A 24,828-nucleotide genomic window follows, 5' to 3' on the forward strand; every position below is an offset into this window, starting at 1 on the left:
TCTGGTTGCTCAATCTCGAAGAAGACCGGAGAGTGCGTCCCCTTAATGGCAAAAAAAAACATTCTGGTTTAGACCTGGTTGAACCAGCAGCGTAAGAAGTTTCAACAGGCCTGAAAAACAAAGCCTACTCACAGAGTTGGTCTTCAGGGATTCTCAGGCAGTTTTTCATTCCCTTTGAAACTTGGTTATAGGGAGGAAATAATGGCACAGAGATTCTACTGGAGGTTTACAATGCACAGCGAAGATGGCGGGGTAAGGTGTGGAGGCATCCTGTTTGCAAACACCTCTCTACTGCTCTGTTAAAGGCTAATTCAAGTTTTGTCTTTGGTTGGGAAATAACTCCCCAATTGCAATTGCAGGTATATGTGGTCCACCTTCAGTCAAGAAAGGTGTACTCAGTGAGCTCACTGACCTCACAGCATCCTTTACAACAGAGGTGATAATCCTGGGAGATTTTAATTAGAACTGGGGAATACAGTACTAGGAATGCGTAAAGGATTTCTATGTTGATCTAAACGTGACCCAGTCAGCCAATTCTAATGGATCCTGCATTGAGTCAACTCTGATTTTCTTCTGAATCTGTTTTTTTTTTTTTTTAACAAAGAAGGCAGAGAGATATGCCACCCTGTGGTGTTTCTCTCCAGATTTTAGTCATTTTTGTTCTTTTGGCTGTGTCTGAGACGTAAGGGTTACAAAAGCTATGACTTGCTTCATCACTAAAAGGAACTTCAACTTGGAGATATTTGCCTAAGTGATCATGAATATACTTCAACTATATTGTAGCCTGAAATCTTTAAGCTTTCCACCAAGTTTTAAACCCATGTCTGGCCCTTCTTTAAGTCATGGAGTCTCAGCTAACAAGTATATTTATTTCTCTGTGGAGAGAAAATTAAGTTTCTAATCAAACCTTGTGTAGTTAAAAACTGAAATGGATGTCTAATCAAACATAATGTATAATTAAACACTGAAATGTGTTTCTAGTCAAACGTTATCTCAATCCATTCATTTAACACAGGTCTATTTATAAACAATTTCACTAGGTTCTATTTCACTACAATTCCCACAATGCAACGTCACGTAGATTCATATCAAGCGATGAAGTTCAGCACATTCTTCTATGTTATTAATGAAATAAATGATATACCCAATGAAACAATTACGTACCTGAATAAATATTAGATAAGTGTCACATTTTTGGTATATTTTTTGTTTGTAATTTGCCTATTCTCTGGTCACGGTCACACAAAGGAGCTTGAGAACCAATGCTGAAACAGCCAATGAACGAGCGTGTTGTTTGTGTGTGAAACGTTTCACCAAGAACAGGGAGGTGGGACGTTTTGAGATATTCAGGAAATTATACATTTTCGTTTTTATCTCAGTATAAATTATGCCTGGAGGTTTTGTGGTTTTCCTCGGGTTATTGTACTCCTAAGGTAGGTTTAAACAATATTCTGTTAACCCGAACACTTTCCCGAGGGGCCGTAAGGGTCGCTTGTCGACGTTCTCCTCTTCGGGGGGGCCCGTTTCAGAATGCAGAGACGATAACATAGGGGTCCTTGAGGTGGATTGCGAATTTGGAACTGCAACAGTCTAGACAACATTCAGCTGATGCATAATGTATCAGTTCTGTGTTGAGCTGAGTCGATCTTCGCTATATCGATTAGAATCCGTGAGCTACCGATGTTGCCTGGTGTTGATAACCCACGGATCACCGATGCGTTATTGTTCATGTTTGTTGAAATTTCCACCGCTGGCAACGACCGTAAAGGCTAAATAATTCTTAAAAGAACATTAAGAATAAGCTGCATTATGTGCAAAAAAGTTACACAGAGAACTTTGTCTAAAACCAAAACGTACCATTGGATGTGTAATGATGGACTAGCCTAAACGTAGCTATGTAATGTCATGACTTATTACCGATGTAGTCAATGTTTATGGGAATTCTGTGTTTCAGAAGTCTTTGAATGGTTTCCAGTTTAACGCCATGAAGAGGAAATCCAGCCAACCTCAACCCCATAAGACAAGGGGCGGAGTCAGTGTCAGTGCGCATGACCCCACTGCCATGACTGACTCGAAAACAGCCCCCCTCTCTCAGGTGCCCCGTCCAAACAGGCACCTGACCATGACCAAGCACGGCGACGACCTCCTCAAGTTCCTGAACGAGGACCGAACCGAGCGAAGGTTCTGCGACGTGTCCGTCACGGTTGGCGGGAAACGCTACAGTGCCCACAAAGCGGTGTTGGCACACGGCAGCAGCTATTTCCACGCCGAGCTGACCAAGAACCGGGCCGCCGACCACATCAGCCTGGACCACGTGGAGGACTCCGTGTTCCAGCACTTGCTCTGCTTCCTCTACACGTCCAAGTGTGTCATCCCGGAGAGCGAGGTCCCGGCCCTGAGCGCTGCTGCCCGCTTCCTGGACGTTATGGATGTAGTCCGGCTCCTAGCGGGGGATGAGGACGGCCCGGCGGTGCGTCCCCGACCTGAGGTCAAGCCAGCGGTGGACCCAAATGGAGAAGAGGTCCATGAAGCCTCTGACCCCCCGGCAGCCTGCGCTGGGATCCAAAACCCGGCGCAGGCCGGCGCCCACCGCTGTTCATTCTGCGGCCGCGCATTTCGCTACAAGAAGTCCCTGGAGAACCATTTAGCCCGGAGCCACAGTGACACCTCCCAGGTGGACCCCAGAAGGACGGAGGAGGTGGTCAGCCCTGAGGTGGTTACAACGAGCCGGAGATCCGCTCGCAGGCGGAGAGCTCCCGCCAAACTGGAGAGGGACGTCACTGGGACGAACAAGGGGAAGTCACATCACCACCTGGCGGGGGGGGGCCCGAACGCCGCAGAGGAAGACCATGACGAAGAAGAAGAGGGTAACCCTAAGCCCACAACCGACAAGGGAAATGCGCTCGCCCAAACCGAGAGGGAGGATGAGGAGGGGGAGGAGGACGAGCAGGGGGGTGGGTTGATGCGAGGCGCAGGAGAGAACCCGGAGAGCTCAGAGTTGGAGACCGCGGAACCACAGGCAGCCGATGAGGTGGAGGTGTGCTGTCAGGCAGCCAGTGAGGTGGAGGTGTGCTGTCAGCAAGCCAATGAGGTGGAGGATGGCTGTCAGGCAGCCAATGAGGTGGTGTGCAGTCAGTCAGCCGATGGCTCTCAACATGTGTCAGTCTACCCAGAGGAACTGGTTCCAGTCATCGTCCAGAGCTCCAGTAAGAAGACTCTCAAGTGCCCCAAGTGTGACAAGACCTTTGACCGAATAGGTGGGCGTGGTCCTTGTAATTGTCAGCTGTATTTCTGTTCCATGTGTTAAATACTTAAATATTTTATACTGTATTTATTTAAAGGGGTTGGCTGTCTCTAAGGCTGATATCGTAGCGAAAAAAGATCAAACGCACTATCCTAATACCGACAACAAATCACAAAATCCAAGCAACGCGGTGTATGTGTGTTACCAGCCTGTCCCTACCACCCGCACACCACATTCTGAGTAATAACTGATGATTCTGTTCTCCCACAAGGGAAGTACGAGAGCCACACCACGGTGCACACGGGAGAGAAACCCTTCCAGTGCGATGTCTGCCTGCAGTGTTACTCCACCAAGTCCAACCTCACTGTGCACAAGAAGAAGCACGCCGGCGACGCCCCCTTCCAGGTGAAGGACCACAAGTGTCCCTTCTGCAGCAAACTGCACGCCAGCAAGAAGACGCTCGCAAAGCATGTCCGGAGGTGAGACTTTGTGCATGTCCCGTAACCCCCGACCCGGTTGTGTTTCAGTCCGGTCCACTCGGGGAGCGAGTCGAGTGAGTTAATAGTGTTAATAGTTAATTGAGTTAATTGTGTTAATAGTTAATTGAGTTAATAGTGTTAATAGTTAATTGAGTTAAATTAGTTAATAGTGTTCATAGTTAAGTGAGTTAATAGTGTTAATAGTTAATTTAGTTAATAGTGTTAATAGTGTTAATAGTGTTAATAGTGTTAATAGTTCATTTAGTTAATAGTGTTAATAGTGTTAATAGTGTTAATAGTTAATTGAGTTAATAGTGTTAATAGTTAATTGAGTTAATAGTGTTAATAGTGAACGCCTTCGAGGGAAATTAGAACTGGGATAGGAGTTCCTGTTTTCTATACTGAATTGTAACGGAAATGACCCCAAACCATGTTATTCCTTGACATCCTTACTTTTACTGGGTTTTCTTCTGGTTATTAGTCCCAAACGATTAGGGCAGGTTTTCTAGAGCCAAATGAAGCCCGGTGTGGGATTCACTACCATTCTCAAGGCAGAACAACAGTCGTTAGAGCACTCAGGAAGTCGTCCAGAGATAATGTAAATGCTTGCTTGTAGTCCTTATAGGTGAACGGATTTCGTGGTATTTTCTACGGTGATCATTTGAATGAACCTTTTACCAAGTGTACTACTCAATCTTAAAAGACTGAGCGGTGCCTCCTTGTGGATAAGTGTCAGAGTGCAGTTCATTTTTTGGTGAGTTCCTGACTGGTTGTTGGGCAGTGGAGCTGCGTGTGTGATGATAACGCCCTCTTCTTCATGACATACAGTACTGAGCAAAAGTCTTAGGCTCCTGAAAATTTAACCAAAGTCATTTATTTGGAGTGTTTATTTGTAAAAAAATAAACAATAATTATAATAATAAATAAATATATATTAATGTTCATGTATTTATATACATAACCCTGTTGGGACGCTGTGTAAAATGGATATAAATCCCAATGGAAAGATATGCAAATCATTTCAACCCTATATTCAATAGAACATAGTACAGAGACAACATTTGCAATGTTGAAACCAAAAATTGTTACGTTGTGTAATAACAAAAAAAAGACTATTGAAACATCTCACAACTAATTAGGTCAATTGGCAACCGATCAGTAACATGATTATGTATAAAAAGAGTGTCCCAGAGAGGATGAGTCTTTCAGAAGTGAAGATGGGGAGGGTTTCACCACTCTGTGAAAGACTGCACAGACAAATAGTGCAACAATTTAAGAATAATGTTTCTCAACGTAAAATTGCAAAGAGTTTCAGGATCTCAATCTATGGTACATCATTTCATTTAAAGAATCAGAGAATCCGGAAGAATTCTTTGTACGCAAATGACAAGGCCGAAAACCAATATTGGATGGCCGTGATCTTCGGGCCCTCAGTCGGCAATGCATTAAAACCAGACACAATTCTGTAGTGGAAATCACTGCATGGGCTCAGGAACACATCCGAAACACATTATATGTGAACGCGGTACGTCGCTGCATCCACAAATGCAAAGAAGAAACCATACATAAACAACATCCAGTAACGGCAGTACATTCTCTGGGCCCAAGCTCATTTTAGATGGAAAACTGTCATGTGGTCTGGCAGGTCAAAATGTGAAATTATTTTTGGGAATCATGGACGCCGTGTCCTCCAGGCTAAAAAGTAAAGGGACCATCCTGCTTGTTATCAGTGCACAGTTCAAAAGACAACGTCCGTGATGGTACAAGTGGACACGGCATGGGTGACTTGCACATCTGTGAAGGCACCATTAATGCTGAACAATATATGCAGGATTTGGAGCAACATATTCTGCTATCCAGACAATGTATTTTTCAGGGAAGGCCTTGCTTATGTCAGCAAGACAATGCCAAACCACATTCTGCATGTATTACAACAGCATGGCTCCGAAGTAAATGAGTCCGGGCGGTAAACTCGTCTGCCTGCAGTCCAGGTCTGTCACCCACAGAAAACATTTGGCACATTATGAAACTAAAAATATGACAAAGGAAACCCTGAACTGTTGAGCAGCTGATATCTTATATCAAGCAAGAATGGGAAAACATTTCACTTTCAATTGGTCTCCTCAGTTCCCAAACTCTTACAGAGTATTGTTAAAAGAAGAGCAGATGCAACACAGTGGTAAACACGCCCCCCTGTCCCAACTTTTTAAAAATCAAATTCAAAGTGGGCATTTATTTTTCCAGAAACAATAACATTTCTCAGTTTCAACATTTGACATGTTGTCCTTGTACTATTTTCAATTAAACATAGGGATAAATGATTTGCAAATTATTGCATTCTTTATTTATTTTGCAACATATGCAGCGTCCCAACTCTTTTGGAAACAGGACTGTTGAGATATTTTAAAATTAGAACACTTACTGCTCAAATAAATGGCCTTAGTCCAACTTTCGGGTGCCTAAGACTTTTGCACAGCACTGTATGTGCTAGCTCCTTTAACTATTGGAGATTTTATGGAAAGCAAAGTTCCAGAAATTCCTCATGTCATTAATAGCACCACCTTTGCTATGTTGAAACTGTGTCTCCAGGTTCCACCCAGACCACATTCAGGAGTTCCTCGCCATGAGGAAGAAGAAGAGTGACGGATGGAAGTGTGACGTGAGCTTTGCATTTTTATTTCACACAAAAACAAACGGGTGTGGAGCGAAAGGCTAGAACCACGGCCACGCCATACGGCCACGCCATACGGCCACGCCCTTACCGTACTACGGGATCACCTCGGTTAAGAAGGCGCACTGTGAATGACACTTGCTGATGTTGTGGGTGGTCAGTGTGACGAGTTGGATAGGAAGAGGTGGTTTACTCCCACTCCACCATATAATGTCATCACCTGTGTACTCCCCCCCCCCCCCCCCCCCCCCCCTCCCCCCCCCCAGATCTGCCATAAATCTTTCACGCGAAGGCCGCATCTGGAGGAGCACATGATCCTTCACACGCAGAACCGGCCCTTCAAATGCACCTTCTGCGACGACCACTTCAAGTCCAGGTTTGCCCGGTTGAAGCACCAAGAAAAGTACCATTTAGGTAATGAATGGCATTTTTGTATTGTATCTGTCCACAGTGTTTTTCGATAATGCGTAAATGTTAAAACACCTTTAAACTCGATCAAGCCAATGCGTTATATTGCATTATTAGCCTTGTCGTAAACATTCATGAAATGTTTGTGTTTGTATAATGATTAAGCAGTTTTTGGGCCAGCCAGAAAGACATACTGTTCATTTTTAAAAGATAATCATAGTCATAACAAGTCATAATATATTGTCTAACTAAAGCCTAAACAAAGTGTTACCATCTAGCGCATCTAGGTAAAAAAATTATAATCAATGAAGGCAATGCCATCAGGTTTAAAGAACCTTAATCACTGAACAAACGTTGATGTTGGATCGAGAAGTAGGGAATATTTAATTGAGCTCTGACCCTGTTGACAAACCAGGTCCATTCCCGTGTGACATCTGTGGACGCCAGTTCAACGACACGGGTAACAGAAAGAGGCACATTGAATGTACACACGGGGGTAAGAGAAAATGGACCTGCTTCATCTGTGGCAAGTCAGTGAGAGAGAGGTATGAATGTCACCTCTACATTAAACAGCAATACTTGGTATTCTGCAGTAAAACTGATTACGTGCAACTTTATTTTATTTTTTTATACACAGAAAAACACTAGAAGTTTTATCCAGGGCTGCACATTCCTGTTCCTGGAGATCTACTGTCCTGTGGGTTTTCTCTCCAACTCTAACTCAGCACACCTGATTCTAATAATTATCTGGATGAAAACCTTAACTGGGTTAGTAACGAATCGGGTCGGAGAGAAAACCTGCAGGACAGTAGATCTCCAGGAACAGGGTTGGGCAGCCCTGCTTTAATAATTTCAACAAACTTCTTAAAACAAAATGTAACTTTTTGGTGGTTGTATTGTGTTTCTCTGTCAGTGTTCACTCGGTTTCAGCACAATTCTCATTTTAAGGACTGATTGACAGTCTGTCGACTTCCGTTTAATGCTGTTCTTTTCTACATCCACAGGACAACGTTAAAGGAGCATATGCGCATTCACAGTGGAGAGAAGCCTCACCTCTGCAGTATTTGTGGGCAAAGTTTTCGCCACGGCAGCTCTTACAGGTCAGTGTTCTCGGGCAGTTCATCACACACCTACAGAGCTCTTATTGGCTATCACCTGTGGGTGGAGTCCAATGTTCTGGAGGTTTGTTTTGGCCAATTGTTATCTTCTCTGAACAACACGACTGTCCTCATTTCAACTTACATTTGCTCGATTTTATTAAAAGGAAATCAAATAAATGTCTGATTCAATTGCACATAATATAAAAAAAAAAAAATCACGATTAACCCTCAACCTCTACTCTGATAGGCTTCACCTCCGGGTTCATCACGACGACAAGCGCTACGAATGCGATGAATGTGGAAAGACGTTCATACGCCATGATCACCTGACCAAACACCAGAAAATACACTCGGGTACGACACGCACCTTCGTAGCCACGCAAAAAGACAAAACGGCCAAGTCATGCCAAGTCCCCTGACCTGGGTGGCCCGTCCACAAGGACCCATGCGCCCAGCTGGGTTTTGCATGGAACGTGTGGTTGACTGAATCCCCTGTGGTTGTTTTCCAGGCGAGAAAGCCCACCAGTGTGAGGAATGTGGGAAATGCTTCAGACGCCATGATCACCTGACCGTCCATTACAAAAGTGTCCACCTGGGAGAGAAAGTGTGGCAGAAGTGAGTGCCCAGCTGGAGACAGAGGGTGCACAGTTTAGGTGTTCTTTAAGTCTTATTATCAAGGCCTGGTGCACGTGGGTTTAGTTGCTGTTACTTTATTATTTGGATGAATATTCTAAATGTAGCCAATGCCCTATGTGGACCAAAACCCAGCGTGTGTCAGACTAAACAAGTAAGTACATTACAGCAAAATGGAATAACACAATACGTTTTTATGTGACAAAGACAGCGTGTATTTTCATTTAGTCTTGTACTGTTAAAGGTGTTCTTCTATGGGGTCCAGTTGAGGACTTTGTGAAAATACTGACCATTGGGAACTTGCCTAGGTACAAAACAGCAGTGCATCAGTGTGAGGTTTGTAAGAAGGAGTTCAAAGGGAAGTCCAGTCTGGAGATGCACTTCCGAACGCACTCGGGTAAGTTGAAGGCCCCTGGCTTGCCTCTGTGGCTTGCTTTGCCTTCTTACAATAACGCTTTGATGATACGTAAATCCATAATAAATGTATGTTGCGGATATAGATGGGCAATAAATCAGTCATGGTTGTATATACAATGCCCTCCATAAGTATGGGGACGGTGAGGTCATAGTTGGTATTTTTTGCTGGACACTCAAGACGTGTGAAGATAAGTTTCGAAAGATAATAGTGAGAGGTCAAATGTCACCTTTTATTCCTCCCAACTTCCACCGTTGATCCAACTGACCTTTGCCCTCTGCCAGGAGAGAAACCCTACCGATGCCCCGTGTGCCAGCAGACGTTCCGCATCAAGAAGACCCTCACCAAGCACATGGTGATCCACTCGGATGCCCGGCCCTTCAACTGCCCCCACTGCAGCGCCACCTTTAAGAGGAAGGACAAGCTGAAGTACCACACGGACCACGTGCACAGCGCCAAGTACGCCGAGCCGCCGCGGGCCGCCGCGACCGAGGACAAGGCGGCGGCTCTGGCCTACCACGACGACGGCTCCTCGGAGGTGTACCGGGCAGAGCCCAAGGCCGTTCGCCGTAACGTCGCCGCGGACGCGTGCGCGCCGGTCGCCCTGGTGCCCGTCCAGATGCCCGGGGGGGACCGCGGTGGCCGGTCAACCCAGGCACAAACGCGCGGCGTCCTGCCCGTGCCTGCCCCGCCCCGGGGCCAGGGGCAGCAGCAGCCGTCCGGGGCGTACCACACGGCCGCCGAGCTGGCGTTCCTGGAGAAGTACACGCTCACCCCGCAGCCAGCCAACATAGTGCACCCGGTTCGGCCCGACCAGCTGCTGGACCCGAGGGATCAGTCGTACCTGGGTACCTTGCTGGGCCTGGACCCGGCCACCCCCGTACGGAACGTCTCCGATTCGGACCGCGGGGCCCGGTGAATAAGGGCTAATGCGGGTAGTGCGTTTGTCGTGGCCTTCTTTCGTCCCGAGAGAGAGAGAGCGCTCAGACGTGCTCGGCGCGGAACGGATTTCATTGTTGGTCGCGTCGAATGCAGGCTGTTGTTGGTGCCTCCGTTTGTCATGTTTCTATCGGCAACCGCCCGAAGATGCACAGGGTTGACTGTGTCCTAGGTCTTTTATCACAAGCTTTTTTTATGCTTCTCTTAAAATCACAAGATCTTATTCTGCGAAATGATTGTGAGTGAGCAATATTGTGACTAGAGCCTGATTGTCCACATTGATAAGAGACAAAGATTCACGATCAGCTTCCACTCCCCCAATTCTAACCGTGCCCAGTAATTGGGGAAATGCCAAACCGATCTAAGATCAGTGTCTAGGGTGAATACTCACATTCTAGAAGGGTGTTTTTGATCAATGTATCATGAGGTCAACTGGCAAGCTCAGTGTTCTGAATATAATGTGTATTTTGAGTACTACCTCTGTCTTCCAGATGCATTGTTCACCAAGTTCCTAGAAACTGATCCTAATCAAAAAGGAAAACTGATGCGGAAACTGATCCTAGCACTTCTACTCTGATGGGCTTCACTCATCTGGAGAGCTTCAGGCCGATGGAAGGCTCAGACTGAATGGTGCCTTATAAGGGAACATGATGTCATAAATGTGAAATAAACTCTCAATGTTCACCCTGCACCACTTCACCTCTGAACAAAGAAAAAGTGCGAAAAGCAAATTATTAGTGTTGCACAGTAACAAAACATTAATTTATTGTTATTTATTGTTAACATAATTTATTGACCATGTTAACATTTATTGACAGAATGTTTCTACATAAAGTACCAGTCAAAAGGTTGGACACCGTATTCAAGGGTATTTTTTATTTGTACTTTTTTTTCACATTGTAGAATAGTAGTGAAGACATCAAAACTTAGAAATTACACATGGAATCATGTAGCCAAAAATTTTTAACCAAATCAAAATACATTTATATTTTGGATTATTCAAAGTAGCCACACTTTGCTTTGGTTACAGCTTTGCACACTCTTGGCATTCTCTCAACCAGCTTCATGAAGTAGTCACCTGGAGTTCACCTGGTTGGCTACGTGATTCCAAATGTGTTATTTCAGGGTTTGGATGTCTTAACTATTATTCTACAATGTGTAAAATAGTAAAACTAAAGAAATACCCTTGAATGTGTGGGTGTGTTCTAACTTTTTACTGGTACTGTACATGTACATTAATGGGCAACTTTTCTTTTGGCCTGTTAGTGTCCTGTTTATTCATGGTTCAAACGTGCATACTTTGAACTGTCTAAAAATGTTGGCAGTCAGGATGTGGAAGTGCCGGCTCTAGCCTTTTGGGGGCCCTAAGCAACCGCTTATGTTACTTATACTTGGAGCCTACCCTGGGATGTGGGCTAAATCAAGATTTCTATAAGGTTTCCTACCAAGGTAAATCATGTTTTCATCATTCAGTGGGGTTTTCCTCTAACATACTGTATCATTTACAATATATCTAAAAAGTTGTTTTGTTATCAAATAAACCCAGTAAGAAGCGCTGAATTCAGTTTACAGAGCAGTGCAGATTCCTCCAGAAACTTCTGAGCATATTCCCAAAAAAAAATCTGCTGTTCACAAGGTAAATCAACACGATAAAAGGTGAACTACATGTATAACACATTGAACAGAAATAAATAGTTGTATACAATTAATTAAAGGTGTTTTCTAATTCCCTTATTAGATCAGAGGTTGTCACAGTAAACAGACCTATCTAGGAGAAACTCTGGGCGTGACCAGGCTTCTGACCATGCCAGGAGGAGACCATGAGGGAATCAAATGTTGTTGATCAATATATTTAAATATTTGGATGACAAAAAAAACTAATATTTTCTGAGTTAGTTTCCGCTTACAATGCGTAAAACGAATTCAAAGCTGTGTACAAAACAGCTTTTAATTCCTGAATTTGGACAATGCTAATAATGCTAATTCCAGACTGGGACAGAGGTGAATAACAGCTTGTTTAGAAAAATGACTCCATGGGCCTTCAAGAACAACTCATGGTAAGCGGAATTTCATTATCCCTTTAACTCTGTGTTCTTCCTCATCTTGAACAATGCTCTTGCTAACTTGACATAACATTAACAAAACAAATAAAATAAAAAAAAATGTGGGTGTGCAAAGCAATAAAGGACTTTATGAAGCGCCACGGGACAAACAAAGTAGGCATTAGGACCTGTTCAGGATACAAGCTTCAGTACAAAGTAAGCCTAAAGTAAAACTGTCCACAGTTATAGTGTGATGGACAAACTGCACCGATAAGGAACATTTCGCTTTACATAGTGTAGCTCCAATGTCAATATATTACATAGTGTATAATTAGTCCTAAAGAAATTAATGTGATTGTAAGATTTTTTTATGTTGTTTTCTAATGATTGCAAAGTGCAATGAATATAATAAGATTATAATTATATAAGATTAAAAGAAAATTATTTACACAACAATATTAAAGCATATAACATACAGGCTGTTATTTGTTAAATATATTGCCTTACAACAAAAGAAAAGAAACATTTGAGAATTAGTCACTATGGTTAGGGTGTGCAGAATTAATACCTAGCAACACTTTCTCAGCCACCCACTACATTGGCTCCAATGCAAGAATTGATACCTGAGATTGGCCTATACAAATTGCCTTATAACATGAAATCCAGTGTAAAATGTACATCCATTAGATTTTACTTTCTAGTGTGTTGCTGCATATTGTTTGGGTATTTGCTTGCCTTCTCTTTACTGTATTTATCATAACTTTGTATTAATTCTGTATTAATGTTCTAGACCTGCTCAGACCCAGCCTCCCATCCCAAGATGTGGATCTTCATTCCTCTCTACCTTACTATATCCCCTGTGTATTAAGACATATTCCACATCATCAACCAAATGTAAATCCACTTCATTAAACACGACTATCTTCATTGTGGTCATTGTGGGACGTCCTCTCTTCAGGTGACTCCTGCTGCAGGTTTGGATGTGTTGCATTGATTCACCCATCTGGTAGGAAAATACACAACCTTGGTGAAGTAACAGAGGAGACGCTCACTAGAAATATAGCAGCTTTTGTCAGACTGGCCAAAAAGGTTCTTGAATGTATTCATGTATATATTTTATTGAGATGGTAGTTAATGTATTTACCTAAATTAAGCTTAAAGCATTTTCAGTAGTAAAACTGAATGACAATGTCATTTTGCTCAGTATGTGCGCTCTCTGTGAAATATAATAATAATAATATATATATCTATTATATACATTCATTATTTATTTTCCTACTTAAGCCATAGCGGATCATGTTAAATTGCATCATAACATTTAACATCAGCGACAGGATGTTTTGCTGTTGATGTGTGGGAGAGTTTCGCCACAGAATAATTCTCCTAAATAATGACACTGTAAATATTGCTGTGGTGGGATTGATTGAATCACTGCCCTAATAAAGGTTTTTATTGATTATGAAGACAGTTAAATAAGCAATTGTATTTTGATAACTGGAGCTAACGACTATTGTACAGCACACAATCACAATACAAGCTGAGATATAAACAAACCCAACCATGTTTCCAGAAAAGTTGGGACACTGTGTAAAATGTAAAGAAAAACAGAATGCAATGATGTGCAAATCAATTCAACCCTATATTCAATAGAAAGTAGTACCAAGACAACATATTAAATGTTGAAACTGAGAAAAGTTATTATTTGTTGGGAAATACATGCTCACTTGGAATTTGGTGCCAACAGCATGTTTGAAAAAAGCTGGGACTGAGGCACCAAAGCACTGGAAACGTGTAATGCTAAAAAACTAAACATGGTAGAATATCACAACTAATTAGGTCAATTGACAGCAGGTCAGTAACATGATTGGGCATTAAAATATAATTGTCAGAAGTGAGGTTGGGGAGGAGTTTACCACTCTGTGAAAGACTGCATGGGTCGAATAGTGCCACAATTCAAGAAAAACTTAGCAAAATTGCAAAGAGTTTGGGGATATCATCTACGGTACACAATATCATTAAAAGATTCAGAGAATCTGGAGGAATCTCTATGCACAAGGGACAACGGCAACACAATCAGCATACAGTTCAAAAGCCAACATCCATAATGGTATGGAGCTGCATTAGTGCACATGTCATGGGTGACTTACACATCTGTGAAGGCACCGTTATGCTGAACAAAATGCACAGGTTTTGGAGCAACATAGGCTGCCATCCAGATTACTTTTTCAGGGAAGGCCTGGCTTATTTCAGCAAGAAAATCCCAAATCACATTCTGTAAGTATTACATTAACATGGCTCCACAGTAAAAGAGTCTAGGCAAGAGGATGAACTGCCTACAGTCCAGACCTGTCAACCCATTGAAAACATTTGGCGCATTATGAAACGTAAATTGTGACACATGTTGATCAGCTGAAATTATTTATCAAGCAAGAACGGGAAAACATTTTACTTTCCAATCTAAACATGCCCCTGTCCCAACTTTGTTTTTTAACGTTGTACTAGCATCATATTCAAAATGGGCATGTATTTTTCCAAAAACAATAACATTTCCCAGTTTCAACATTTGGTGTGTTGTACTATTTTCAATTAAATATAGGATTAAATAATTTGAACATCATTGCATCCGGTCTTTAGTTGCATTTTATGCAGCATCACAACGTTTTTGGAAACAGAAATTGAGTATGTCAATTCTTTTTTTAATAGTCACCCTCCTGACGGCACACATTAGCAACCAAAACTAACTTGGGACTCATTTACTCATCTTTACAAACAGGTGTCTCTGACCAAACTCCATTACTATGACACATCATATGCTCTGGGCCCTCAAGTTCATAATGCATTTTACATTTGTAAGTCAGTGCCATTCGATTGTTGTCGCTGATATAGTCCCCATTATCAACAACCGGCTTTTCTCCACATTTCTCCACTGAAAAATAAATGCAGCTCTTCAGAATAACAAGGACAACATCCACATAGTTCTGAGACAGTTCATCTCATCCAGCAGAGTACTGACATGTGACAGTAACCCTGGTAACTATATACTACATCATCCAATGATTTATGGTGAACATGTCTTGTAATCATGATCTAATGAGTTACACCAAATAATGTCCATAAGACATTACATAAAGCCTTACAAACTTTATCAAAGCATTTTAATGCTTTTAACAAAATGTAATACAATTTACTTGCTTCTAAGTGTCTTGACTAACCTCTAGTAACCCCGGTAACTCTTTATTACATTATCCAGATGCAATAATGAAGACACACCTAACCTACTGTACTGTAGCCTACCTATTGCTGGTTGAAGGTCATGGTTCAGTACGTTTTGGGTACAGTGCAATAACTTAGTCAGCTGTTCCTGAAAATCAGCTTCTAGCTCATTTGGCTAAAGTCGCAACACCAATCCAGGACGAATATAAGGCCGCGCATTCTAAGCCACACCCACCCAAAGCACATGTCACTGATTTTGCCTGATTAGACTGCTGCAATATCAATTCGGCTTCATGTGGGATCCGTAAAGAGCCACCATGTACGATATGGTCACGAATACCGCTCCAGCCCTAATACCGAGACATATGACTTGTACTCATGATATAATGACCTAGACAATATTGCAACCAGGCGACAGTGTTATTCATAGAGACATTACATTATGCCTAGTAATAGAAATTATTGAATTGAAATACTTGCAGTATTTAAGTATATTGACTATCTTCTAGTTACAGGAATAATTTGCGTCACTCTATATATATCTGTGACCTAAGGTGCTTCGGCGCTCTAAGCCCTGGCACACGGTTTGCGTGTTTGAATCTGTCCCACTGCCCTTCCAGTGAAACCATGTCCTTTATCTCTCTCCGCTGTCACTGTCAAAAGACAATGGATACAAATATCCGAACAATATATTACAATAATCTAATGAAAAAGTAGGAGAAGTTAAAAAAGTGAAATACCAGGTAAAAAGGGACCTGATCCACTAGGTTCTGGTCTGCCAGTGGGTCTCTGGGCCTCCTTACCTGTTGATGGAAAAGGTTACAGTAGAAACTGTATGACAATGGACCTGCTAGGAAATGTGGCACTAGACACGTCATAGAATGTGTTGTTTTTGTCAAGGACATTTGTTTGAGGACGTTTACCAATAAGACATTCACACTGTTTTATTATCAATATTTTCACTTACTGCAGGTGGGGGTTGGGGTCCATTCTCCAGATATGCAGACAATGGATTCAGGTCCGTTCAGGGTGTAAGATGTCTGACATTTATAAACTACCTTTGAGCCACTTAGAAACTTGTTCTGGTAATCCTGAGTGATGACTGCATGGTTCACTTGAGGAGGTTCAACACACAAGTCTTTTCTTTCTGTGAAGAAGCAGAACATCAATTGTAATTGGAATACAACCTCTTTGTCATGTGTCACAGAGACGCATGCTGGATTTATTGAGATTCAAATAATGTATAATTAACTTTGAATATGAGGACTATATGTGAGCTGAGGGCTGTGTCATTCAAGTATAATGCTGTCCATTAGATATTGAAATAAAACCAAATGTTATGTGTCTCATGCATTGTCAACAGCAGTGCATATTCAAGTAAAATGCTTATAGTCCCTTTTGTCAAAATTGAGTAATGAAATAAATAATTTACAACATAAAATAGTCACAAGCAAAAAATACACAGTGTTAAGAATAACATTAACAAGGACTGAATGTGAAATGATACGAATAAAGATGAGTTTTTGAGAGTATTTACAGGACGTACCATTTAACAGGGTCAGTCAGTAGAGTTATCTGGGTAATTTCGGTTCATGTAGTTTCATGTACATGAATAGTTTTAAGTACTGCAATCAACGGAAACTGATACCCATTTCCTAAAAATTCTTAAGTAGTACTGAAAAGAAAAGTACTTGTACTTAGTTACTGTTCACTACTAACAAGCAAGCAAGTTCATCTATAAAGCGCAATTCATACATAGAAGCATTTCAATGTGCTTTACAAAGAAAAAGAAAAAAATATAAAAATACAATGGCATAAAAACAAATACTCAAATGAAAACATCAAAAACAACATCATCATAATAAAACATTGAATAATAAATTAGAAATAGAATGAAAACAGGATAAAAACATAAGAAGCTATAAAAGCTGAGAGTCTAAACAGTGCGGTTATTGTGGCCACTTTGGCTCTTCCAGCGGTTAAGTAAAAGCGTCCGTCATAGTGTTTTTGACCTAGATTTAAAAATATATACGTTTGGGGCACGTCTAAGATCTTCTGGTAGTTTATTCCAGTTGTGTGCAGCATAACTGCTAAATGCATCTTGAACCTGTTTAGTTTGGACTCTGGGCTCTATTAGCTGAGCTGTGTTCATGGATCAAGGAGCCCTGCTCGGTTTTTGTTCTTCAAACATATCAGAAATATATTCGGGGTCTAAACCATTCAGTGATTTATAAACTAAAAGCACCACGTTAAAATCTATTCTGTAACTGACTGGAAGTCAGAGCAAAGATTTAAGAACCGGAGTGATGTGCTCTGTTCTCTTGGTCCTGTTTAACATTCTAGCAGCAGCATTCTGAATGAGCTGCAGCTGTTTTACAGTCTTTTTGGGGAGTCCAATTAAGAGGCCATTACAGTAGTCAACACTACTAGAGATAAAAGCATTTTTATGATGATAGAATGCTGTTTTGGTGACCGCTTTAATATGACTGTTAATGTGAGGTCTGTGTCTATCAGAACACAGACCTACTAAGTCTAGGTCTGCAGAGTTAGTAGAGAAGTGTTCAAAAAGACTCCTGGCTGTAATTCAAGCAAAAGATGGTTCCACCAAGTATTAACTCAGGGGGGCACTCACTTATCCAAATAGAGTATTTCACTGTTTTTAGAGTTAAAAAAAAATGATTCACTTCGATATTGTGGGTTACATAATCATGTTTAAATATACCATGTGAATATAGCATGGTGAAATATGATGGACTCTAGGTAGTGTTGTGGGACTGTTTCTGGTGGATACATGCATTGGCTGTTGGGAGGCTCTTTGGGTCAAAGTCCAGAGCTGTTTTTTTGGTCCCAGTCCGTCACTGCCCTACAGTAAACACGTGAAAAACCCAAAGTGTCCGAGAGTAATGAACTGTACACGCAGAAAGAATAACCCAAATCGGTTCTAACTGGAACATAAAAAGCGATTTCCCCCGAAGGACACTAATTCAGAGCAGCCCTTTTGGACCTCTTGCTCTAATTTAAATTAGAATGTGTTCTCAGTCAACTAACCTGGTAAAATGAGAATGAAATGAAATAAAAATATTCTACGGATGTCCAGCGAGGATCATGGCAATGGTGAACATCCCATTCATGACTAACACAATATAAAAAAGGTCTGATTCACTCACCAATACATCGAGGTTCAGGGGTCCATTGGCTGTTCTTGCACTCAGTGATTCCCCACCAGCCCTCAGTCACAGGTTTCCGGCCTTTATTGCAGCCATAGTAAAGTGTTGTGCCTTCGTTGTACACGTTTTCTTCAGAGTTAAAATAACCTTCATCCAGTTTGGGTTTTCTGCAACTTGTGACCCCTTGAGCTAAAATCAAGGAAACAATATTCCTGCTGACAACCATTAAAGCTGTTGTGCAGACTTCACAGTGCTCAATCTAGATTTTAATGACATCAATCTAAATCCAAAAGTTTATTCACATGCTGATGTTCATGAATATCACTTTTTTTTATTAAGGGAACATTTAAATGGGTTGATTTCCCAGCTGGACAGCGTGTAACAGCCCGAATCCTGTTATATCCTCCATGCCCTTGAGACTGCTCGGAGACTCAGCAAATCTTCCTTGTGGAGGAGCTGGACAACCTGTGCAACCTGAATGGGCTGCAAGTACTGCCTCATAATACCAGTAGAGACAAGGACACTAGCAAAACGCAAAACTAGAGAAGAATCAGTCAGGAAGGATAAAGGGAGAGAAATTGTCTGCGGCCACCACCTGCAAAACCATTCCCTTTTGGGGGTTTGTCTTGCTGTTGCCTCTCCAGTGCACCTGTTGTCACTTTCAATTGTACAAAAACAGGTTGACAATGACTCACAGTGGCTTATGCTTCCTAACTGGGCAGATTGATATCCCATGTTTAATGGTGTTATGTTGTGATGATTCCATGTTCCCTTGATGTTCTTGAGTAGAATAGAATGTTACGACAATTTCTTAAATAGGATTTTTCAGGGTATATACTGTTGATAGTAATACTGTGAATACTGTAAAAAATATGTTTGACTGATTATACTCCTGCTGCAGGTTTGGATGTGTTGCATTGATTCACCAACCACCTGGTAGGAAAATACACAACCTTGGTGAAGTATAGCAGCTTTTGTCAGACTGGCCAAAATGGTTCTTGAATGTATTCATTTATATATTTTATTGAGATGGTAGGTAATGTATTTACCTAAATTAAGCTTAAAGCATTTTCAGTAGTAAAACTGAATGACAATGTCATTTTGCTCAGTATGTGCGCTCTCTGTGAAATATAATAATAATAATATATATATATCTATTATATACAATCATTATTTATTTTCCTACTTAAGCCATAGCGGATCATGTTAAATTGCATCATAACATTTAACATCAGCGACAGGATGTTTTGCTGTTGATGTGTGGGAGAGTTTCGCCACAGAATAATTCTCCTAAATAATGACACTGTAAATATTGCTGTGGTGGGATTGATTGAATCACTGCCCTAATAAAGGTTTTTATTGATTATGAAGACAGTTAAATAAGCGATTGTATCTTGATAACTGGAGCTAACCACTATTGTACAGCACACAATCACAATACAAGCTGAGATATAAACAAACCCAACCATGTTTCCAGAAAAGTTGGGACGCTGTGTAAAATGTAAAGAAAAACAGAATGCAATGATGTGCAAATCATTTCAACCCTATATTCAATAGAAAGTAGTACCAAGACAACATATTAAATGTTGAAACTGAGAAAAGTTATTATTTGTTGAGAAATTCATGCTCACTTGGAATTTGGTGCCAACAGCATGTTTGAAAAAAGCTGGGACTGAGGCACCAAAGCACTGGAAACGTGTAATGCTAAAAAACTAAACATGCTAGAATATCACAACTAATTAGGTCAATTGACAGCAGGTCAGTAACATGATTGGGCATTAAAATATAATTGTCAGAAGTGAGGTTGGGGAGGAGTTTACCACTCTGTGAAAGACTGCATGGGTCGAATAGTGCCACAATTCAAGAAAAACTTAGCAAAATTGCAAAGAGTTTGGGGATATCATCCACGGTACACAATATCATTAAAAGATTCAGAGAATCTGGAGGAATCTCTATGCACAAGGGACAACGGCAACACAATCAGCACACAGTTCAAAAGCCAACATCCGTGATGGTATGGGGCTGCATTAGTGCACATGTCATGGGTGACTTACACATCTGTGAAGGCACCGTTAATGCTGAACAAAATGCACAGGTTTTGGAGCAACATAGGCTGCCATCCAGATTACTTTTTCAGGGAAGGCCTGGCTTATTTCAGCAAGAAAATGCCAAATCACATTCTGCACGTATTACATTAACATGGCTCCACAGTAAAAGAGTCTAGGCAAGAGGATGAACTGCCTACAGTCCAGACCTGTTACCCATTGAAAACATTTGGCGCATTATGAAACGTAAATTGTGTCACATGTTGATCAGCTGAAATTATTTATCAAGCAAGAACGGGAAAACATTTTACTTTCCAATCTAAACATGCCCCTGTCCCAACTTTGTTTTTTAACGTTGTACTAGCATCAAATTCAAAATGGGCATGTATTTTTCCAAAAACAATAACATTTCCCAGTTTCAACATTTGGTGTGTTGTCTTTGTACTATTTTCAATTAAATATAGGATTAAATAATTTGAACATCATTGCATCCGGTCTTTAGTTGCATTTTATGCAGCATCACAACGTTTTTGGAAACATAAATTGAGTATGTCAATTCTTTTTTTAATAGTCACCCTCCTGACGGCACACATTAGCAACCAAAACTAACTTGGGACTCATTTACTCACCTTTACAAACAGGTGTCTCTGACCAAACTCCATTGCTATGACACATCACTTGCTCTGGGCCCTCAAGTTCATAATGCATTTTGCATTTGTAAGTCAGTGCCATTCGATTGTTGTCGCTGATATAGTCCCCATTATCAACAACTGGCTTTTCTCCACATTTCTCCACTGAAAAATAAATGCAGCTCTTCAGAATAACAAGGACAACATCCACATAGTTCTGAGACAGTTCATCTCATCCAGCAGAGTACTGACATGTGAGAGTAACCCTGGTAACTATATACTACATCATCCAATGATTTATGGTGAACATGTCTTGTAATCATGATCTAATGAGTTACACCAAATAATGTCCATAAGACATTACATAAAGCCTTACAAACTTTATCAAAGCATTTTAATGCTTTTAACAAAATGTAATACAATTTACTTGCTTCTAAGTGTCTTGACTAACCTCTAGTAACCCCGGTAACTCTTTATTACATTATCCAGATGCAATAATGAAGACACACCTAACCTACTGTACTGTAGCCTTCATATTGCTGGTTGAAGGTCATGGTTCAGTACGTTTTGGGTACAGTGCAATAACTTAGTCAGCTGTTCCTGAAAATCAGCTTCTAGCTCATTTGGCTAAAGTCGCAACACCAATCCAGGACGAATATAAGGGCGCGCATTCTAAGCCACACCCACCCAAAGCACATGTCACTGATTTTGCCTGATTAGACTGCTGCAATATCAATTCGGCTTCATGTGGGATCCGTAAAGAGCCACCATGTACGATATGGTCACGAATACCGCTCCAGCCCTAATACCGAGACATATGACTTGTACTCATGATATAATGACCTAGACAATATTGCAACCAGGCGACAGTGTTATTCATAGAGACATTACATTATGCCTAGTAATAGAAATTATTGAATTGAAATACTTGCAGTATTTAAGTATATTGACTATCTTCTAGTTACAGGAATAATTTGCGTCACTCTATATATATCTGTGACCTAAGGTGCTTCGGCGCTCTAAGCCCTGGCACACGGTTTGCGTGTTTGAATCTGTCCCACTGCCCTTCCAGTGAAACCATGTCCTTTATCTCTCTCCGCTGTCACTGTCAAAAGACAATGGATACAAATATCCGAACAATATATTACAATAATCTAATGAAAAAGTAGGAGAAGTTAAAAAAGTGAAATACCAGGTAAAAAGGGACCTGATCCACTAGGTTCTGGTCTGCCAGTGGGTCTCTGGGCCTCCTTACCTGTTGATGGAAAAGGTTACAGTAGAAACTGTATGACAATGGACCTGCTAGGAAATGTGGCACTAGACACGTCATAGAATGTGTTGTTTTTGTCAAGGACATTTGTTTGAGGACGTTTACCAATAAGACATTCACACTGTTTTATTATCAATATTTTCACTTACTGCACGTGGGGGTTGGGGTCCATTCTCCAGATATGCAGACAATGGATTCAGGTCCGTTCAGAGTGTATGATGTCTGACATTTATAAACCACCTCTGAGCCACTTAGAAACTTCTTCTGGTACTCTTGAGTGATGACTGCATTGAACACTCGAGGAGGTTCACCACACATGCCTACAGTTTTTGAAATTCAAAGAATGTATAATTTCATTTAGATTATGAGGACTACATGTGAGGTGCACATTACATATTCAAATCAAACCAAATGTTATTTGTCTCATGCATTGTTAAAGGAATATTTAAATTTTTAGCATGTTAAATATCATTTTCCATGAAACATAGCTGTTTAGTTTTTACACCCAGCATAGAAAAAATGGGAGACTGTACAATGCCAGCGTTGTGCCGAAAACATCCCCCCTGCCGCCCCCCCGCCCCCCTCTTTTTCTGTGTTCATTTTAAATAGGTAATGTAATTGTATAGGTAACCAGATTATTTGCAGTTCTCATCTGTTCAATATTCTTGTTATAATTCTTAGCCTATATTGTTATAATATAAAAAAACTATTTCACATGACAATTGACGTTCAATTAACAACTTCAACAAATTTGAATTTTGTGCGCCTCCAACCGCGAGCAAGCTTGCACAGACAGCGGCACCACGCGTCGTGCGCCACTCGCAAAACTGCAATTGAAAGTCTATGAGACATTCACCGCCACCGCGGCCAGTGTGCAAGCACCTTTAGGCAAGATTAGGCAGCCGCCTATCCCCTCATTCACACACAAGCGGCATGCCGTAGTTGAAAGCAGAAGCGCTTTATTGTGAGACATTCAAAAAAGGCTTCCCGCCCAGCTTCTTTAAGCGGGACGGCAGCCCTGGCCGTGGCGGAACGGCAGACGGGAAGAAATTAAGCAGTGTTTTATTTCCCTCCCTTATCCATTGCAGAAAGCCAATCTGAACACGGAAAACCAATTGGAAAGCTTGTAGGAGGTACTACAATACTGAATAGTCCATAACCTAACCAACACGTAATCCCCTGTGTTTCCTTTCAGTGCGTTTCATTTTAATGAAAGATTACTTCACTACTCTGTTTTCTTCATGTTGGGCCCGCCTGCCTTTTTTCCCTCGAACACAATAGGCTACTTATCCCAGCTTAAAGTAGTACTCATTGGCTGTACTACACCCCATAAACACTTTTAATGAACTAGTTCAATTTATAACTTTAATTTGTGCAGATGAACACTATCAAAAAGTGTCCTTTGAACACATCGAAGAGGAGCTCTTGGGCTCCTTGTAAGCCTTTCTCAGAGGCAGTTTAACGCAGGTTTGGGCTTAGTCGGTGGAGCTGTTGGATGCCTCACACCCACTGTGCTTAATCAGGCTTGATTCTATTTGTGATCTCTAATGAGCATTGTCCACCGGGAATCGACCGAAAGGGAACGCCCTGAGGTTGATGGATTTAAGTAAAACCGCTGTGATAAATGACAAGCCAGAGGTGTGTCTGTACTAAGAATGACTCCGCAAATAACAACGACAAAATACCATAACGATTGAATGATGGCAGTGTAAGGCAATTGTAAACTATAAAACACAGTATACACATTTTTAGACAGGTGTTGTTTTTTTTACTTACCACAGTATTCCTCGTCGCTTTTATCTGCACAGTCAAAATCGTTGTCGCCTTTTGTATCTATAAGGAAGTTATAGTAGATTTGAAAATGAACTATTAATTAATTCAATGAGACGTCACTGGTGTCTGTACTAAGAATGAATTATTAAAAACACGTTTTTAAAGAAATTAGTCCATTTTGATTCACTTATGAAACTCCATAATGACTAAGGTATCTCTGAAACTGTAAGATGACTATAAAATATATGTACATATTTGTAGGCTTATTTTATTTAATTTTTTTACAGTTTTCCTCGTCACTCTTATCTAAGCAGTCATAATTGTTGTAACATATCCATGCAGTTGGTATACAACTTTTGTCAGCGCACTGAAACTCGCCATCCCTACAGTTTAGCTTTTCTGTGGAAATCAAAAAGGAATTAATGGATCCTTTAGCCACCATTGGCTAACAATCAACGGACATAAATAGGACGTTTGAATTCTTACTTTTTCTGTGGCCAAATCACAATTGTGGAAAAACTAGTCTTAGGGGGCATAAACTATTTTACGTAAATCTTTGTCAGCTGAATTCGTAAGATATATTATATTATGTCAAGTATTATGACAGTAATGACCGGACGTTAGAAGCAGCGGTGAACGCAGTAAAAGTTAAATAGAGGGGACTTTTGTTAGGGGGTAGTGGTCAGAGGTGGTGGATGGGCAGAAACGTCCATGACCTTCATTCTAATGGTCGCAAGTTCAAAGCCGACCAGAAGCTAATTCTTTGTAACCACAACTCTGACCTTAACTCCAGTGCTGTG

At 41.1% G+C, this 24,828-nt stretch overlaps 2 protein-coding genes across 3 annotated transcripts in view; one reads left to right on the plus strand and one right to left on the minus strand.

Moving 5' to 3' along the window:
* The first annotated feature begins 32 nt into the window (after window positions 1-32).
* Window positions 33-10,796, plus strand: zbtb41 (zinc finger and BTB domain containing 41). Of its 2 annotated transcripts, none has more exons than XM_010901997.4 (11): window positions 33-252; window positions 1,955-3,257; window positions 3,516-3,723; window positions 6,313-6,382; window positions 6,661-6,808; window positions 7,218-7,347; window positions 7,807-7,902; window positions 8,150-8,256; window positions 8,412-8,517; window positions 8,844-8,932; window positions 9,235-10,796. In XM_010901997.4, exons 1-11 carry the CDS (start codon window positions 202-204, stop codon window positions 9,867-9,869), a joined length of 2,943 nt encoding a protein of 980 aa, XP_010900299.2. In that variant the 5' UTR covers window positions 33-201; the 3' UTR covers window positions 9,870-10,796. The 2 variants fall into 2 exon arrangements, with proteins under 2 accessions (XP_010900299.2, XP_010900300.2); XM_010901998.4 differs by lacking the exon at window positions 33-252 and adding an exon at window positions 1,257-1,433.
* A 2,115-nt stretch (window positions 10,797-12,911) lies between these two features.
* Window positions 12,912-24,828, minus strand: part of LOC105024917 (complement factor H) — a 59,390-nt gene continuing 47,473 nt past the window's right edge. The window contains exons 16-21 of the mRNA XM_034289837.1: window positions 22,178-22,240; window positions 20,986-21,150; window positions 18,312-18,500; window positions 16,112-16,291; window positions 15,885-15,947; window positions 12,912-12,934 (exon numbers count right to left, since the gene is read on the minus strand). Coding sequence (XP_034145728.1) covers window positions 12,927-12,934; window positions 15,885-15,947; window positions 16,112-16,291; window positions 18,312-18,500; window positions 20,986-21,150; window positions 22,178-22,240 — 668 coding nt within the window. The 3' untranslated portion in view covers window positions 12,912-12,926. The remainder of the gene's footprint in view (window positions 12,935-15,884; window positions 15,948-16,111; window positions 16,292-18,311; window positions 18,501-20,985; window positions 21,151-22,177; window positions 22,241-24,828) is intronic.

The sequence above is a fragment of the Esox lucius genome, chromosome 3, assembly GCF_011004845.1.
Source record: "Esox lucius isolate fEsoLuc1 chromosome 3, fEsoLuc1.pri, whole genome shotgun sequence".
Classification (NCBI taxonomy): Eukaryota; Metazoa; Chordata; class Actinopteri; order Esociformes; family Esocidae; genus Esox; species Esox lucius.

Coding starts and splice junctions, on each gene's coding strand:
- zbtb41 (XM_010901997.4), top strand. CDS start 202: ATGGCACAGAGATTCTACTGGAGGTTTACAATGCACAGCGAAGATGGC. Junction 6,383..6,660: donor GTGACGGATGGAAGTGTGAC/GTGAGCTTTGCA, acceptor CCCCCCCCCCAG/ATCTGCCATAAATCTTTCAC. Junction 7,903..8,149: donor CGCCACGGCAGCTCTTACAG/GTCAGTGTTCTC, acceptor CTACTCTGATAG/GCTTCACCTCCGGGTTCATC.